The 17,748-nt window shown below is 43.2% G+C and overlaps 1 protein-coding gene across 5 annotated transcripts in view; it reads right to left on the reverse strand.

Annotated features, from left to right (window-relative positions):
* Positions 1 to 17,748, reverse strand: part of LOC135205606 (guanine nucleotide-binding protein G(I)/G(S)/G(T) subunit beta-1) — a 115,420-nt gene that overhangs the window by 46,950 nt on the left and 50,722 nt on the right. For 4 of the 5 annotated variants that reach the window (XM_064236386.1, XM_064236389.1, XM_064236391.1 and 1 more), the window contains exon 2: positions 10,864 to 10,946. In XM_064236386.1, the coding sequence (XP_064092456.1) occupies positions 10,864 to 10,920 (57 nt within the window). In that variant the 5' untranslated portion in view covers positions 10,921 to 10,946. Of the gene's footprint in view, positions 1 to 10,863; positions 10,947 to 13,296; positions 14,627 to 17,748 lie in introns of those variants that run through there. The other variant, XM_064236387.1, reaches the window with a different exon arrangement.

Below are 17,748 nucleotides of genomic sequence, written 5' to 3' on the forward strand. Positions count from 1 at the left end.
TTTTACTCTTGGAAGAAAGGCAGTCATGATTATCAAACTATTAAATAAGTTTTCATTCGTGACACATTAAAAATGTAGTTGCACAAGACAGCAGTTCATATCCCTCAACTGAGAGCAGTCTCTCATGTGAAGAGCCACGAAATATCGAAAAGAAGGGAAAGAAATCAAATCTGTTTTTCATAATGGCTTGATTGTAATTTCTTTTATTTTGATAATAAAATGTACATGTACATTTTACATAAACAGAAGACCCCATCCCCCCTCCCCCATCCCCAACAAAGAAACCAGCCAAACTCTTCTTCCTATTTATTTTTATTATTATTTGTTTGTGCGCAGGTAGCAAAATACAAAAATGTAGTACTTCATTTATTGTGAACAGAAAAGATATTGATAATTATATCTTAAGATACTTTGGCCTGCTGCATTAATAACAAAACACGAGTGAATTCTTGTCAAAATTCGTAGCCTCTCTATTTCTAATACTAGTGATACTTTTTCCATTGAACAACTTGAAAATGCGAAGGACACGAATGAATGGATAACTTTTCCCAGCGCGTTGATTCTTAGCAGACACACCCAAAGCAGGACAGGGCCGGCTGTTGTGACCAGCGGACTCCCACAAGAAGCAACAGCTTGGAGTGTTCTCGAACAACCACCTTACGAACCACTGACTAATGAAAAGCCTCACGTCCACCAGCACACAGCAGCCACCACTCCACTGCTGGTGCCCCGTCTGTCCCGCAACAGCTCCTTGCCCTTCAGGTCGGCCGCGAAGGGCGGCGAGACTGGCAGATAAGATAAAAGGGACGGAAATAACCACCTTCGCATAACGTATCAGAACGACGAAAGCAAACGTAAATATAATGATGGATAACTTTCCGACGAGGATTCCCATTCACAGGCAACGTCCATGACGAAGAAAAAGCAACCTTTTACATTTGATCATCTTGGAGCGAATGTAAATGTAGTCTATCAAAGAAGTGACGACAGGCAACTGCCGAGTTTCGTCAAAATAATATACATACAGACCAACCAGATCACTCCAGGAAGGTTCCCAACGTTGTTTTGAAATCATTTGACCACCAGACTACTAGACTTGTTACTTCTCAGATGAAGGCACCTGCTCACTCAATAAGAACACTAAGTTCATGTCCTAAGTAGCCCGATATATATACGTCAGTCACTACCCATACAAGGTACCAGAGAGAGAGAGAGAGAGAGAGAGAGAGAGAAGCGGCTGGCAAACGTGTGCGAAAATGAGAGAAGCTAAGAGAAGCAGAAGCTACTGCTGAAACCAAGAGAGGCGGAGAGAGAGAGAGAGAGAGAGAGAGAGAGAGAGAGAGAGAGAGAATGTGACGGGAGGAAAAGGAGAGAGGTCTGCGGAGGAGGAGGAGGAGGAGGAGGAGGAGGAGGAGGAGGAGATGAAGCCTGCCAGCCAGTGTGTGTTCTGGGAATGAATCAATACCAGAGAGGGAGAGAGGGAGGGAGGGGATAGAGAGGGGATGTTGGAGGACAGACTTTCCATAATTCCATAATTAACCATGATCGACCGCGCGCGCACACACACATACACACACACACACAAAACCACACAGACAGACAACTGAGCATACACACACACACACACACACATACACGGTTAAAATGAAAATACAAAACGACACAGAGGACAGCACTTATGCAAACATGCACACAAATAATCAGGCACAGACAAAAACGTTGGCTCGCGCGAAAATAACGGCATATACCACAGTATTTCCTCCATATGCCTCTCTCTCTCTTTGGGGATTGTCAACTTCTGGCAAGTCACAGTATACATGTGACTGATGAAGAAAATCAACAGAATGCTGCAAAATAATCTTGACACGTTTCCTACGGACTGTACATACGAAGTATTTCAGAAAAAGGTTATGCTGTGTGTGTGTGCGTGTGTGGAGAGAGAGAGAGAGAGAGAGAGAGAGAGAGAGAGAGAGAGAGAGAGAGAGAGAGAGAGAGAGAGACCACATACAAGGATTTATGTGGGAATCAATCGCTACTCTTGCATGTGAAGGAGGAAAAAATGCATTCAAGACGAGGGAAAGAAATCGATATAAAAGCTGGCAGGTACTAAACTGCCTCAGTAACAGCGTGCAAGCCTTTCATACATAATTACACACATACATATACACATACAACCAAACATGCGTATTTCAGTTCACTCTACACCGGAAATAACATATTTTCATATATGTAACCGAAGGGGAATTTTTTAGTTGACAAGCAAATCGTCGTCTCAAGGGCTCGGACCACGGAAACCGGACGTGCAGTGCGTCCTGAATTCTCGGTATCCCTGGTTCGAGCCCATGAGACGACGAATTTCCTTTCAACTACAAAATTCCCCTCGGTTAACAAATAGGAAATATTATTTCCGGGGGTAGAACGAATTGGATATTAAAGGAACATGTGTAGTTTAATGCTTGTAGTATATGAATCACGGCATGATAAAAATTCATTCATTATATATAACCTTGGTATCTTGCTCGTGAGAAGAGCACAAACTGAAAACAAGTGACTATCTCCACTTCCGTGAAGAAGCCTACCAGGGTGAGTCAACAAGACTGTTATAACCGGAGAAACTAGGTTGTACGTACATAATACTACGTACTCAAAATATATCACAAAAAGTTCCACGCCGCCCACGGCTTCAAACCTCAAAGCAGACTTCAGACTTTGGGCAGACATAGCTTGCAGAACTGTCGCAGTCGAACACTACTGTACTTCTAAAGTCTTACCCGTCGGAGAGGCCGGCCCCCTTGGCGCTACCCTTCCGTTTTTCAGTGCTTTTGGATGAAGTTGCCAGTCCCATGCCTTGCCCCTGGGCGCTCAACGCCCTTGCATGTCAACGGTGTCTGGCAATCCCTCAGTGGCCACCTATCCAAGTGCCGAGCAGAACCAAAGTTGTTCAACTTTGAAGATCCTTCCATCTGAGGTATTGCGAATGTGTTGACTGCCATACCGAAGTCCGAAGTCCGAAATAAGGATTCCAATGACAGTTGATTCATATTCACGACAATACATTAAGTGGGATGACAATGCTAAATCCTAGGCCTGCTGGTTGGCTCATTCTCTGGGACCTTCTTGCCTTGAACGATTACTGTTCCACTTTTTGGATAAGATAAAGAGAGCATCTTGGTAGTCGACAATCATTTCAGCCACTACGCAAGGTTAGTTAACAGTCATCTAACTCAGAATCCCCACAGTTATTATGAGTATTGCGTAATTCCACAATGCACTGGAATTATTTCCTAATTCCCATTTTCTGATTTGCTTTTGAGCTTCAACAAGTACCTGACTCCTCTGGTCATTTTTCTCGACCCCGCTCTTCTGAATTCCTATACCAATGGAATATCACTATTTCCAGATTGGAATTTTTGTTTTCAACAGTTTCTCTTCCATCCAACACACGGTAGTAATATAATGCTTTTCCCAGTTTCCCCATTTTCTAAGTCATTCCCTCTGCTCAAAGGAGTATTATATAAATCTCTTTTGCCATCTTTCAAATGAAGCTTGTCACGCTCATTAACTCGGCCAAGTCACGGTCGTCGGTCATCGCACTTGGAAGTTGCGGGTCTCAAGCCTTCGCCTGAACAACAATCACCCGAACACCTGCAAGCTACGTGATGGTGGTCCAACCATTGTAATGCCTGACTTAAAGACACGAGAAACTACCGCGACAATGGCGTTCAATCACCGATACTTTCGTCGCCAAAAATACCCTAAGGCTATTCACCAACTTGACCAGCACAACGGAGAGGAAGAGTTTATCTCTGAGCCACTCCCGCCGGACGCAAACTCAATGGGGATTGAGATAAGGGAAAACCAGTTGTCTCATGGTATCTCCGATTTGAGCAAATATTTTAGACTTGTTACACTCTCGACGTCTTTGCATTATACAGCACATACACAAAAAATGAGTGTGCGTAAAGTACAAAATTGTTACTACGCGATTCCTTAGCAGTTTTACTTTCCACGTCAGTTCAAACATTTTGCTTGGAATTCATTCTTATTGATCGTTAACACACATAAAAATACACCTTCAACCAATAAGTCCTCGGCGGCAATTGAGCATATTTGTGTTGTAGGCAGATATTTCCCATGTTCAGATGTTACTGAGCATACCAGATCGAAACCACCAAAAGTGCATTAATGTGTAATGGGTGACTTATCGTATTCATGACCCCATTGAAAACGACCATGCAACTGCGTGCTGGATGTGCTTTTAATCGTACCTGCCAGTTTATCTTATCCAAGAAGGAAGCGCCTCCACCTAAAGGGGAACCGACAGCCCACGGCAACTGGCCCTCTTCACAGGTCCTCTTGCAGGAGGAGGCGAGGGGAAGGAGCAGCAGCTCCTCTGTGTGATCGTCGCAGCTTTCGAAGAGGAACAGGAACAGCCATTGAGAACGGAATGCAACATCAAACTTACACTAATGGCCAAATGCTTGGAATGTTGAGGTCATTCAGCGTTAAACAGAATACAGAGTAAAGAAGGTCTGAAATGTGTAAAAGGAGGAAGACCTCCCAGTTATACAATGAAACAAAGCTACAAAGAACCTTAAGTTATGCCTACAGTGAGCCGTATGAGGTGCAATGATGGCACCAACTCCCTAGGGGACGTAACGTGGCATCACAGCCATTTGATTCTGCAAAGGGAGAGGTAAGGTGCACACCACAGACACCATTACTCGAAGGAACCTGCATCCGATGAGAGCATGATCTCAATTTTCCTTTGTTGCTCAAATCTTTTTCAGCGGCACTTCTGAATCAATGCTCACCAGTGATTTAACAAGCAGACCTACGTAAGATCTCCGAGGAGAAAACATAGAGCGATACATAGCCTATGCTACATAGCTCCGGCCGAGGTCAAGCGCACCACGAGCTCGCAATGATCAACGGAGTCGTAGCAGCAACAGCACCTCATCTTCGAAGCTGATTTACATACGTACGGACACCTGTCAGCTCATAACAGGTGTTCATTCCCATGATTCTTTGTGCACAATAAAGCAGTCCGCTAGATGGCATTTTTCACATTTCATACATTACATATCTGCATAAAACAAAAAACTGTGGCTGCCGAAAAAAAAAAGTAAAAAGGTTGTCAACCAATAGCATTATGCAGGTTTCAAACTCTTACTCTATCAGAGCACTGAGAGAGAGAGAGAGAGAGAGAGAGAGAGAGAGAGAGAGAGAGAGAGAGAGAGAGAGAGCCACACCGACATCAGCAACTGAAGCTTGAACCTCCGCATTGTCAATTCCCTGACGAGGCGACACCTTCCTCGGCCCTCATACCCACAGATCCCACAAGATCACGTCCGCGCTTAGGTGCTGCTATTACTCATTACTCCTCCCATGAATAAGTGAGTGAGAATGTGTTCGTATGTGCACGTGTGGGCACTAACAACAGTGTAAAACGACGAATGCACGCTGTAAATTTCTGGCAATATCGCGCAATAATTCTTCCATCAAAATTTTACTTGGCTTACTCTACGCAACGTCTGAAATGTTCACATTAAATTCCACCGCACCACCAGCCACATCAATATCATACAACGAGACTGAGCATCAAATCAAACCAATGAATAAAACACAACTAAAAAGTATATAAAGAAAAAATTATACAAAAAAAACTATTTTCTACAAAGATACAAGTTTTATTAACAGAGCACTGACACGTAAGAGATGATAATAACAAGAAAAACTTATTAATAATAAATCTTTCTCGAAATCCATCTGGAAAGTACGTACGCATTTTGCATACGTTTTGAGAGAGAGAGAGAGAGAGAGAGAGAGAGAGAGAGAGAGAGAGAGAGAGAGAGAGAGAGAGAGAGAGAGATGCGTAAAGCAAAAGTACGTAGCTAACAATCAATCAAAATCTCTCATTTCAAAATATACCAGAGAGAGAGAGAGAGAGAGAGAGAGAGAGAGAGAGAGAGAGAGAGAGAGAGAGAGAGAGAGAGAGAGACTAAAAATAAACAAAAGAATCCAACCCACTTAAAAAGTATATGCAAATGCGATCTGCCTTCAACTTGAACAACACCCGAAGAGCGGTGGAGAGGAGAAATGCGATGAAACAAAAGCATCCTATTGTGTATCCCAAACAAACAAAAGCATTCATACCCAAAAGACACGCAAAGCAACAATACCTGCTGAAAACAGTGGGTGAAAAGTGGAAATAAACAGAAAATGCAGAATAAGTAAACAAAAAACATTGATCCTTGAAGGCTTCCCCCCCCCCACAAAAAAAAAAAAAAAAAAAAAAAAAAAAAAATCTGTAAACACCGAAAACCTATATACAGAAATGACATTACACTTAAAAATAAGACTCGCTCTAACAAACGAAACACTCACGATACCTAACCTAAATCAAACGAGAAAATTCACTTCGCAACAGAGATGCATACACATCAGACCCGAAGACAACTACAGAACACCATATAGAAGATGGCAATGAACATTGAAGAAACATCGTAAAACTTCCACCTTCGGACACCTGCGGAATACGGAAGAACGAAATATGGCAACAAACAACAAACAATTTGAAATTACGTGACCCACTCCATGCACTCACTCGCAGGAGGGGCTACACACAAGTGCCTTTATGAAGCTGAAGCCTCCCTCCTCCTCCTCCTCCTCCTTGGGAAATTTATCTTTCACAGCCATCTGTTTTCTTTCAAAAGTTCATCCTTAAAATTCTGTGTGTGTGTGTGTGTGTGTAAAACCTATGTTATCAAGACAGTAGTGAATTTGTAAAAGTAGAAATCGTGCAAAACAGTGACTAGTCCAGTAGCGATTTTCAAGACATACGACCTATGAAAGACAAAGCGACAGTTGTGATTAAGCCAATGAAAGACGATGTTCCATTATAACAGCAATGACTTTCAAGACGAAAGTCTAACGAAAGTAATACATATTACGTTAATACATATTACAGTGAAAAAAAGTGGCAGACGTACAAGAACATAATCATTTCAATTATGGCCAACAATTTCAGAATGTGGAAAATAGAAGCAAGATCCTGATTTGTCCACGTGTGTGGGCTATATTAAAAAACAACAGGAATTCCTGGTCGAGTTCATAAAACTCGGTTTAAAAAAAACAAAAACAAAGGACAACGTTCAGAGCTTAGGCACAACTACCAGCAACTGACAAGCAAACCTCACGGGCTGCTCTACGAGTAAGAGCTCGAGCTGGCATAAAGCCAGCGCAATCAAAATCAACAACAAGCTCACCAGCCTATCACTCCTTCAACAACATCACAGCTGACATCATAGTTTCGGCTTTCAAATATACAACATAATTATCAATTTTAGTTTTCTGTACAAGAAAACTACTGCGATGGTATTGTCTGTCCGTCCGCACTTTTTCTTTCCGCCGTCAGATCTTTGTTTGGTTTTATGTACAGCCCTCCACAGGGATGATTCTCTATGACGAGCCCTTCCACGTTTTCAAAATAAATTGCATTTTATATTTTACCAATTATCTTTCAGTGTTTTCTCGTCAGGATCGTAGCTCCTGCAGAATAGGAGTCTTGAGTTTTTATTCAAATTTGCTTTCTTCTTGTAAGATCTTCATTTCACGCGGTATTTTGTTGTATATACTGAGGCTAGAGGGCTGCAAATTGGTACTTAGATCATTCACTCTCCAATCTCCAATCATAAAACATATCAAACTGCAGCCCTCTAACCTCAGTAGTTATTTTAAGGTTAAAGTTAGCCATGATCGTGCATCTGACAACGGTATAGGACAGACCACCAACGGGCCGTGGCTGAAAGTTCACGGGAAGAGGCTCATACGGCTTTATACCGAAACTACCTAAAAGTAGATCTATTTTCGGTGGCCTTGACTATACGCTGTGCAGTCAACTCGATTACACCGAAGTATGTTACATTGTATTTAACGTCCAATAAGCGAATGTTTTAGTATCACGAATATCAGGTGCGGTACTACTTATAAATGATGAGAATATTGCAGAAACACAATACTACTCTATTACAAAAGATCAGAAGAATAAGAAGTCTGCAGCTCAGAAACACTTTCGAATAACCAAGCAAACGACGAAGATTCGTTCGTTATCGCACAGCCGTAGTACAAAGAGCGCACATTCTCTCTCTCTCTCTCTCTCTCTCTCTCTCTCAGGCTGATCTGGCCAACAACAGCAGTTATCTGAACGGATATATAACTTCCGCTAATGCTATATTACATCTAGAAAACCACAAGAGCTCGGGCAGCCAAGAAGCCAAGTGGGTTTCCCTTCATTCTCTGACCACAAATTATTCTCGTCTGATACCTAGAATTCGAACAAGCGACTTGACTCTTTTCGTAACAAGCTCAAAACCAAGACTGATTGAACATGACAGGATGATATAACTCCCGCCTTGTTCAAGTACTCAATGCCCTGATTCTACACTACATATATCCTGAGCCCAAATTGATGAACTAGGAGTGATGACACTCATCTCATCTACCTGAAGCTAATATTCAAGCACTAACAATACGACTACCTCAACCCCGTCCCAAGACCGATTGTGGAACAATTACTCTGACATGATTGTACAGGCTGTGTTGTAAACACACCCGATTCCAAAATGGATGAAGTTTCAATTTCCCCCAAGTTGGACAGACAAAACGTGCCAGGACGAAAGTATATACAGGATCTAAAGAAAACTGCAAAATTGAGGATGTGGAGAAAACCGACAGAAGTTCGATGAACGAGGCCGATAACCAAAGGAAACAGCAGATCGAAAGATGTGAAAAGCAAGCTCTAAAACCCAGGAGGAAAACAAAAACTCAATCCCAAGAACCCAACGAGAGTCGAAAAGTCAAGAAAAACCTGAGAGAGGACATAACGATGAAAGATCTGGAAAACCATGGAAACCTCGAAAGACCCTTGAAACAATGGGTTAAAAGATCTGGAATAGAGGCAACAGTTGATACGGTGGAGGTTGAAATGTAGAAGCAACGGATCAAATCAGAACATTTGCGCACAGCTGGAAAACACTGCTCTTTATGTGACACGAAATGAAAGACGTCTCGTTGGCTTCATTTTTTCCCCATCATCATCGCATTACAAACTTATGACAAAACAAATCCCCTGGACTATACATAATCTTAATGCTTTTCTTTAAGTAAAGCAGCTATGCTGAAGCTCTTTGCAAATAATGAATAAGCATGAGCAACTTCCACGTCCAGAGCGAAACTGAAGCAACAATATCCCAGACAGGAAAAGGGCCAAGTCATTCCAAACGTTTTTGCTAAACAGATAACAACTTCCATTAAACATGACACCCACTCGTAAGACACATATTGGGTTGTGCGGCACCAATTCAAAATATTCCAAAAACCATCTAATAACAGGAACGGCTTACGAAAATTCTTAGCGAAGTATGACATGCAAAGGACATAAAATTCCACAATCTTCTGTAAATACTTCAGTTCCTTGAGTACTAACTTCAATGGTTTTCACAGACAATAATTATCTTTGAACGAACCTTAACTTTTTTTCATACACACAAACGCACACAAGTCTTCAAGGCCTTCTAGTTACCACCTTATGTCTCACGTAGCTCTAAAATCCAGTTTGTCTTTAGAAAGTATTCCAATACAAAATTGATGAAAAGCCTATGTCTGAAGAAACAACATAGAGATATAATCGTTGGGAATCAAGCACTAAAAGAATATCTTCAATGGTTGACAAAAAAGAAATCGTGGAAGAAGTGTGATCCGCATATTCGAAATTATATAGAATTAAGACCAAATTCTAAACATTGAAAGAATAAGGTAATTCATAAATACGTTCCTAAATTGATGATAGCCTTGTCTCTAAGACCTGACATCTATTGCTTAATGTCACACCATGTGGTAGAACGGCTTTTGATAACTAATAATAGCAAAAAGACTAAGAACCGGCAATTAATCTTGAACAAATCCTTATATAACCACATATGAAAACCTAGAATTCACGACAAATAGGGAGGAAAGGAGATAGAGATTTCTCCATTCTGACACTACTGTGGAACATGCATTTGAAATCCACATTGCGTAGGGGTCGGGTGAGATCTTCACACAGAAAAAGCAACTTTTTCATACTAGCAACAGATAACTTATCGGTAACTCACTCAGTGGCACAGCAAGTTAAAAGATCTCGTCTAGATTACACACAAATCAGTGAAAAAATCAAGGTTCAACTATTCTCTGGAGAGAAAATAAAAAAAAATAAAAAAATAAAAAAAACCGATGCGAGACCGAATGAGTAGCGTACGGTAGCAGTTATGGTGTCCAGACACAAATACCATTTTCAAAATTCTAGTAAATAAAACATCAGCAATTACTACTACTGAAGGGGGAGAAGTTTTCCATCGGAAAACGAACCCAAAACTGAGCAAAATATTAAAATAACGATATTATAGAGAAATGTAGTAGAAACAGCCATAGAATTTGAAAAGAAATGACATCATACTATATAAGTGAAAGGACAAAATAGACGAGTCGTCATGGAGAACAAGATGGTACAAAAAATGAAGACTCCATATTCTGAAAAATACACGAGTAGAGGCGAAACTGAAATCCTCCACCGAGAAACAAGAAGCAAAATGACATGCACAGGGAAGATAAATAGTAGAAAAAAAATAAAAAAGGGAAGAATCGATAACAAAAGTAAAATATGAATTGATTTTAACTTACCACTAGAAACCGAAAATAAAAAGACAAGAGTGAAGACAGGTAAACATATGACGACTAACAACAGAATAAACGTGAAGGGGAATACAACACAAGGAGAGGAGGACGAGAAGGAAAGAGAAAATGACAAAAACATCTTGTACTTACTCTGATTGTGTTCTTTAGTCTCTCTGCTTCTTGTCGTAAACTATCAAGATCGTTCATTCTTATATTTTACAAAACTAAAAAATCTGAAAAAGAAGAGAAAGAGAGAGAGATTAGTTCACATTCTTAACACGGAAGTCAATCAATTCAGCAGCACAAAACTCCTGCAACGTAATTCAAAGATATAGATCTCCAATGACTGGTCGAACTTATTCATTCATACAAGGTCCACTGGTACAGGTTTCCAACACGTTACATAGTGCGATACTAGTTAACCCAATCTTGGGATGCAACATCCAAAGTAACACTCATAATATTACAATATTATTATAAGGAATAAATGAATGAATTACGGATATGAGGCTATCAAGCACTGGGCTACTTTCAGCCAATCAGCGCTCAGACAATGCTGTCCAACCACTGCAGCACCAGCAGGGAGCCGGAGTGGTTGGACAGCGATATAAAACGATCCTAGGAATCTATGCGATGAACTATACCAGGATGAAAAGTTGACACTGGGAGAAAGGAACACGCCGCCCCCCTCCCCCGCCACTAAGAAGCAACAGAGAAGAGACGGAGGTGAGGAAGCGTCATTGGATGTCAAGTGAAATGCTGAAAAGAGGTGCAGCTGAAGCCGAAGAGACGCTGCAGATCCCCTTCAGTAGCGCCTCCAGTGCACAACGTGAGGTGCATTGCCGGCAGTCTTATCATGAAGCTCCCATTCTCCTATAAATCATACTAGAGCCCCGATTATGACTGAAACTTGCAACCGACCTTGGCAGCCTGGTGGGTGGGGGAGGCCTTGATCGATTGGTTTCCTGGCTGTCAAGCCAAACACCGGGGCACGTTTAGCCATTCAGCCCTTCAGACGGTGGAAAAGGCAGTTTCAGAGAGAGAGAGAGAGAGAGAGAGAGAGAGAGAGAGAGAATAATGATGAAAAATTCAAAGGATTAAAGGAAGAAATTGGAGAACGCCCCCCCCCCCCCCCTTTACCCTAGGAAGTAATAGTATGAGAGGTTGGACAGCAAGATGGAAGAAACAGTGAATGAAAGGAAAGTACAGTGGCTAAAAAGTGAGAGCAGCTAGGGGCTGAAAGGCAGCGGCAATCTTTAATAATGTCGTCAGTGCACCACTAGAGGTGCACTGACGGCACTACCCCCTTGGGAAGAGGGAGAGATAATGGGTCACAGTGGGTGGAAAAGAAAAAAAAAAAAATCCCGAAAGACTGAGGGGAGCACTGGAACTATGTATCATTCTCCCTAGTTTTCCAGCGTCCTTCACCGACTCTCTAGATTGAACACAGGCACCACACGATTCACTTTTCCTCGGAAAACAGTGGACGTTCCTGACAAATATTCGGGCCGAGTCTTTCAAAATGAAACTGACCTGCCTGTTATGACCTATGAAATGAGAGCTACTGATTCCTCTCAACATACCCGAGGCATATGGTGCAAGAGGTCAAAGACCACGTGGTCTACAAAACTAAGCAAATCTTACCAAGGAATCAACAATCGAATTCGACACTTGAAACAAACTTGCAAGGATTCAGTGTGGTAGGCAGTCCACAAAAAACGGAGGCATGTTCTCACATATGACGTTTAGTTATTGTCAGTTTTTTCGGCCAATTTGATAAGGATAGAGAAAAGCAAAGTCCCTTACGCTCAACGCTGATTCAATTAACATATATCAATGGCTCGTTGGTGGACACAAGTCCAGAAAGGAGAGAGTATTCCATTAATGTGAACAATGTCAGCAATGTCAGAGAAAATGATTGAGAGAGGGATATTTAATCAACACGTAGTACATACATATTATGCATGAGCAATCCCACTCTTGTTGATAAAATGATCACAGTGGAGTAAACCTCACGGTTTAACTTTAAAAACCTTCGACTAATACACTGATTACATAAAAAAAAATCCCAAGGCAGATTTTTAAAATAGTATGAAGACGCGTGAACTAATATAGAGGAGCAGAATTAATCAAAGACCAACATCCCAACCTAACCTAGCCTGGCTTTATCCCCATTATTCCATTAACTGACAAGGAGTTATGGGGGCTCTTAACCGCTAGTACCCATTAGCCCCCCCCCCGGGAAAAAAAAGACGTCTGAGAGAGAGGGAGAGAGAGAATACTATATACCCTGCCCGACACCTTTTGATTACACATGACCAAAAATCATTACAATCACCTATGATTCGCACTAAAGTGTATTAGTAAACAATTAAATAGAGAGAGAGAGAGAGAGGAGAGAGAGAGAGATGCAGCGGCGGCCGAGGCAGAGAAGGGGAGAGGTTCTAGCAGACAACATGAGAATGGCAGCGGCACCAACCAACCATTACCAATGGAACAGGGTGGTGTGGCTTGTCTGTCTGTGAGAGAGAGAGAGAGAGAGAGAGAGAGAGAGAGAGAGAGAGAGAGAGAAATGTATCTTACCCAGGCCAGTCGAGGCAGTGCACAAACTGCTGAGGTCACAGGGGAAGAAGAAGGGGCGCTCTCATGCTGCTGCCCCACGGTGCCGGGGCGCAGGCAGCCGCGGGCGGCACTCACACCCGGAGGCGTCAGCCCTTCTGCGGCAGAGGAACCACACTCGGCCAACACCACTTTGGGCCCACCCGAATTGACCTTTTACTGGCCTCCCATACTGATACGATCCAGCTCACTACGATCCACACTTGGCAGAAAGGAGGAACGAGGAGGAAGGAAGGAGTTTCGTGAAAAGGGAGGGAGAGAGAGAGAGAAAGGGCTGAGAAAAAGAATGAGGGAGAGGGTGAAAGAGTGGGAGAATTTGGGGCGGTGAAAACGGCGGATCCACCACCACAGACAGCAGCAGCGGTACTAGCAGCAGAGGCAGGAACTAACAGCAGTAGCAGAAAGAGACAATGGCACTAGCAGTAGCAGCAGAAGGGAACAGCAGCAGCAGCAAACGAGGCAGTAGGGAATGGGGCGTGTGGGTCAAGATGGCGGTGGTTGAAGGGAGGGAGGCGGTGGCCTGAGAGAGTGTGTGTGTGAGTGAGTGAGAGAGAGGAAAGAGAGAGAGAGAGAGGAGGGGGAGGGAGGAGAGATGTTGGTCTCAGGAGGGGTAGTAGAAAGAGATGGAGGAGGGGGAGGAGGAGGGAGGAGCAGTGATGGAGGTGGCAGGTAGTAGTGGAAGGATCTTCCTGCGTCTGCTGCTGCGTGGAGGAGGGGGAGGGGGAGGGGACTTGGAGCAGGGGCAAGTCTGCTGACCCCCAAGGGCACGAAGGTGTGCAAAATGGAAAGAGTGGGAAATCGGAAGAAGGAGGAGGAGGAGGAGGAGGATGATGAGAGCCAACTAGAATAATCGACGTGGATGGGAGGAGGGAGTAAGCGAAAGCAATAAAAGGTGGAGGAGGTTGGTCGGGAAAAAAAGTGGAGCTTTTGTCACTTTTCTTATCTTTGGTTCGTTCTTTCTTTCTATCTTTACTCTACGATTCGCGTTCTTGGTCTCCACTGTGGCACTGTCGTTGGTGGTTGTTCTTTCTTGCTCTCTCTCTCGCTCGCTCGCTCCCTCTCACGGCACGGCACGGCACTGCTGCTGCTGCTTCGACCACTTTATTCCAAACGGATTACAACCCCTCCCTCTTTTGTTTTCACAAGCGTTCGAACGTTCTTCCTCGGCGCTCGGGCGTCTCGTTTCCTCTTTCTGGCGGCCTCGTCTCTCTTCCCTTTGCCGTTTCTTCTCCGACGCCTTTGCCCTTCTTCGCCTTTCACCTGGCAGGTATAGAGATAAGCGGGGCGTTCCCTAACTGACCATGCACACACCAACAAGTCCAGAGAGTGACTGAGTTCAGGGCGCGTGGAGGAGCGCGCACCTCAGCCCCGCGCAGCTGCACTTGCCCGCCACGCCCGACTCGACGACACACGCACGCACGCACGCACGCACGCACATGCACACACGCACACAAACATACACACCCAACACCAACAGCACACCACCACCACCGCCAGCCGAGCAACCCATCGATCCCATACACATACACATACACACCTGACACACACACACACAGAGCCCGAGTCGACGCACAGTGTCATCCATACACACGCACTCAGACGCACACAACCATACCATACATACCAAATACCATGCTACCGCCAACCCATCGATCCCTTACACACACATATACACACCCCAGGAAAACTTGACATACACACGACGGCCAATCCTTACTTACAGCACAAACAATCCGCCACGCACAGGTTACCGGACACAACCTATTTCACAAACAAAAGACGGAGCAATATATTATAATAATAATGATAAAAATAATACCATGAAAGCTGTCACTATACTCATAAATGCCACCGAAAAGGTCGTCGACCTATGATGATGTCACGGCTTTCCTGCTTTTACGTCACACATTGGGTTGAGGGAGTGCCAGGAAGGTTCGGATTGGCCGGGGGTGGGTGTGGGGGGGGAGGGGGGGGGGGGGTGGGGGGGGGGGGGGGGGGGGGGGGGGGGGGGGTGGGGGGGGGGGGGGGGGGGGGGGGGGGGGGGGGGGGGGGGGGGGGGGGGGGGGGGGGGGGGGGGGAGTATGGGTGGGTCTGAAAGCCTACCTAAATACCAATCTCTGTCTACGTTATTCAATCTCCCTATTCCAGTCTCTCTCTCTCTCTCTCTCTCTCTCTCTCTCCCTTCTCAATTCTTCGTCGTTCTTCTCTTTCTCTCCTCTCATCGACTCCAGTCACACACGGAGGCTTTAAAAAGGGTACCACACCCCCTTTTCCTCGTCTCGCGATCTTACTCGAAATACTTTTGCTTTTTTTTCGAACATCTTCAGCATTATATATACAAAAGTCACCTATTACCTTTCCTCCTCCAAGTGAGCAAAGACCATGTAAACAAGTATCCTAAATGTCAGCTGGACGTCGACTTCTTCAGCGCGCGCAGGTAAACAATGAAAATGTGCGCCGGCTCTGAACTTCCCAACAAGATAAAATTCCCATGAAATACAAAAGCAAACCTGACAAACTCAATATCACATGGACTAGCCAACCGAAAGCCAGTCCTATGTGCAAGCACACACTGTGTAGCTAGCTATACAGTGACGGTACCAACATCCCCACTTCCGCAAGGACGTAGCACATCTTTTTCGCGGATACGACTGCAAAAGACCCCCACCCCCAACCCCGTCAATGACTATAGAATTGTAACGCCATATAGCACTCCAATCAATCAATGCCTCTCACGTGAGCGATCATCCAAAAATGACCCTTATCTTGAGATAAAAAGGAAAAAACCACACACCTGTATTCAAGACCTTGCAGGACCACATGTTTACAGATGCGAATACGTGCATGACATATCAATGGCAGGAGGTCTGCTCCAATCGTTTCCATATCAACAGCATTTCTTGCAGGCAGTAGTTCTCCATGACTTTCTCGGTTCAAAAGGCTCACATCCTGCGTTTTTTGTCCATGGCAATGCAGATTTTAGAAGTGGTCATCAATGGATTTTTTCCCACCACTTCACCTCTCACTTTGGAGGGGTCATATTTTGATTTATATTTAACGGTTGTTAAAATCAATGAAAGGGAATGAACTCGAAGCTACGAATTACAAGAAAGATGAAACCAGCTTTAAATCTATAAGGAAATTCAATCCCGGTGTATTCATTGTAAATACTTTCCTGTTCTTTTCAGTCTCGCCATTTTACAGTTGTTTCTTTGTATTTATTGCTTTCGTTTGACCGATCTTTCCAGTCTCGCCATTTTACAGTAGTTTTGTTTCAATGCACACGGCCTTCAAGTTTAACATTATAATTATCATCATTATTATCGAGTTGTACCAGACCACGCTCCTAAGTTCCTATCCGGATGACATACATTTGCCCGTCCCATCAAGGTTAACACTCCTGATTCCTGATTCATAAAAACACTATAAATCCGAGCAAAACTTGAGCGGTCTGGTACAAGTGGCAATATACAATAATAAGAGTCGCAAGGGCCAACACTGTTAGTATTTAGTAAATGAGGGCATATGATCAAAATTTCTGCAGTCCCGAAATTATCACTCCAATTCAATCATTTGATCATTTCCTTCAAGTTACGATACTCAGAAATCGCCGTGATCGACCATTGCTGATCCCAATGAGTAAAGTATGACTCCGAGCAGGTTGCATCTCGAAAAGCAAGCCTTCTATCTAACTACTAATCTCTAATCGGAGAAGCACAGGCATCAAAAACCATTTCTTCCATTTTCCTAAACAGCCTCAACTTACACTGACAACATCAACAGGACCATCATTCACTCAAAATATACCTGGTAACGTATATATCATCAATAATATGAAAAAAACTTAGCGGTTCCTCTACGCCTTGTACTCAATCAAACAAATATACCAAATATAACTAGTAACGTATATATCATCAATATAAAAAAGAAATACCTAGCGGTTCCTCTACGTCTTGTACTTAAACAAATATACCAAATATAACTGGTAACGTATATATCATCAATATGAAATATAAACCTAGCGGTTCCTCTACGCATAGTACTTAATCAATCAAATACACCAAGTCATAATAATGTAAATACTCACGAAATACATTGAATGAATCACGCTTAAAATGATGATAAAGTTACAAGTATTAGGATGTCTCAAAGACTTATTAATCCATCGGAGACAATGTGTGCTCACTTATCTCTAGGAGCAGGTTTTACTGTTCATTCAGTGTCCGAATGAAGAATAATCAATAAAAAGAAAAAGGAGAGAGAGAGAGAGAGAGAGAGAGAGAGAGAGAGAGAGAGAGAGAGAGAGAGAGAGAGAGAGAATTTAAAATATGCGAAATGTACATGATCATCGAAACTGACGCCATCGCAAGCAAACCCTCGAGACTATAGTGGAGGTGGAAGAGATAAGAGATGGAG

This window comes from Macrobrachium nipponense, chromosome 24, assembly GCF_015104395.2.
Source record: "Macrobrachium nipponense isolate FS-2020 chromosome 24, ASM1510439v2, whole genome shotgun sequence".
Classification (NCBI taxonomy): domain Eukaryota; kingdom Metazoa; phylum Arthropoda; class Malacostraca; order Decapoda; family Palaemonidae; genus Macrobrachium; species Macrobrachium nipponense.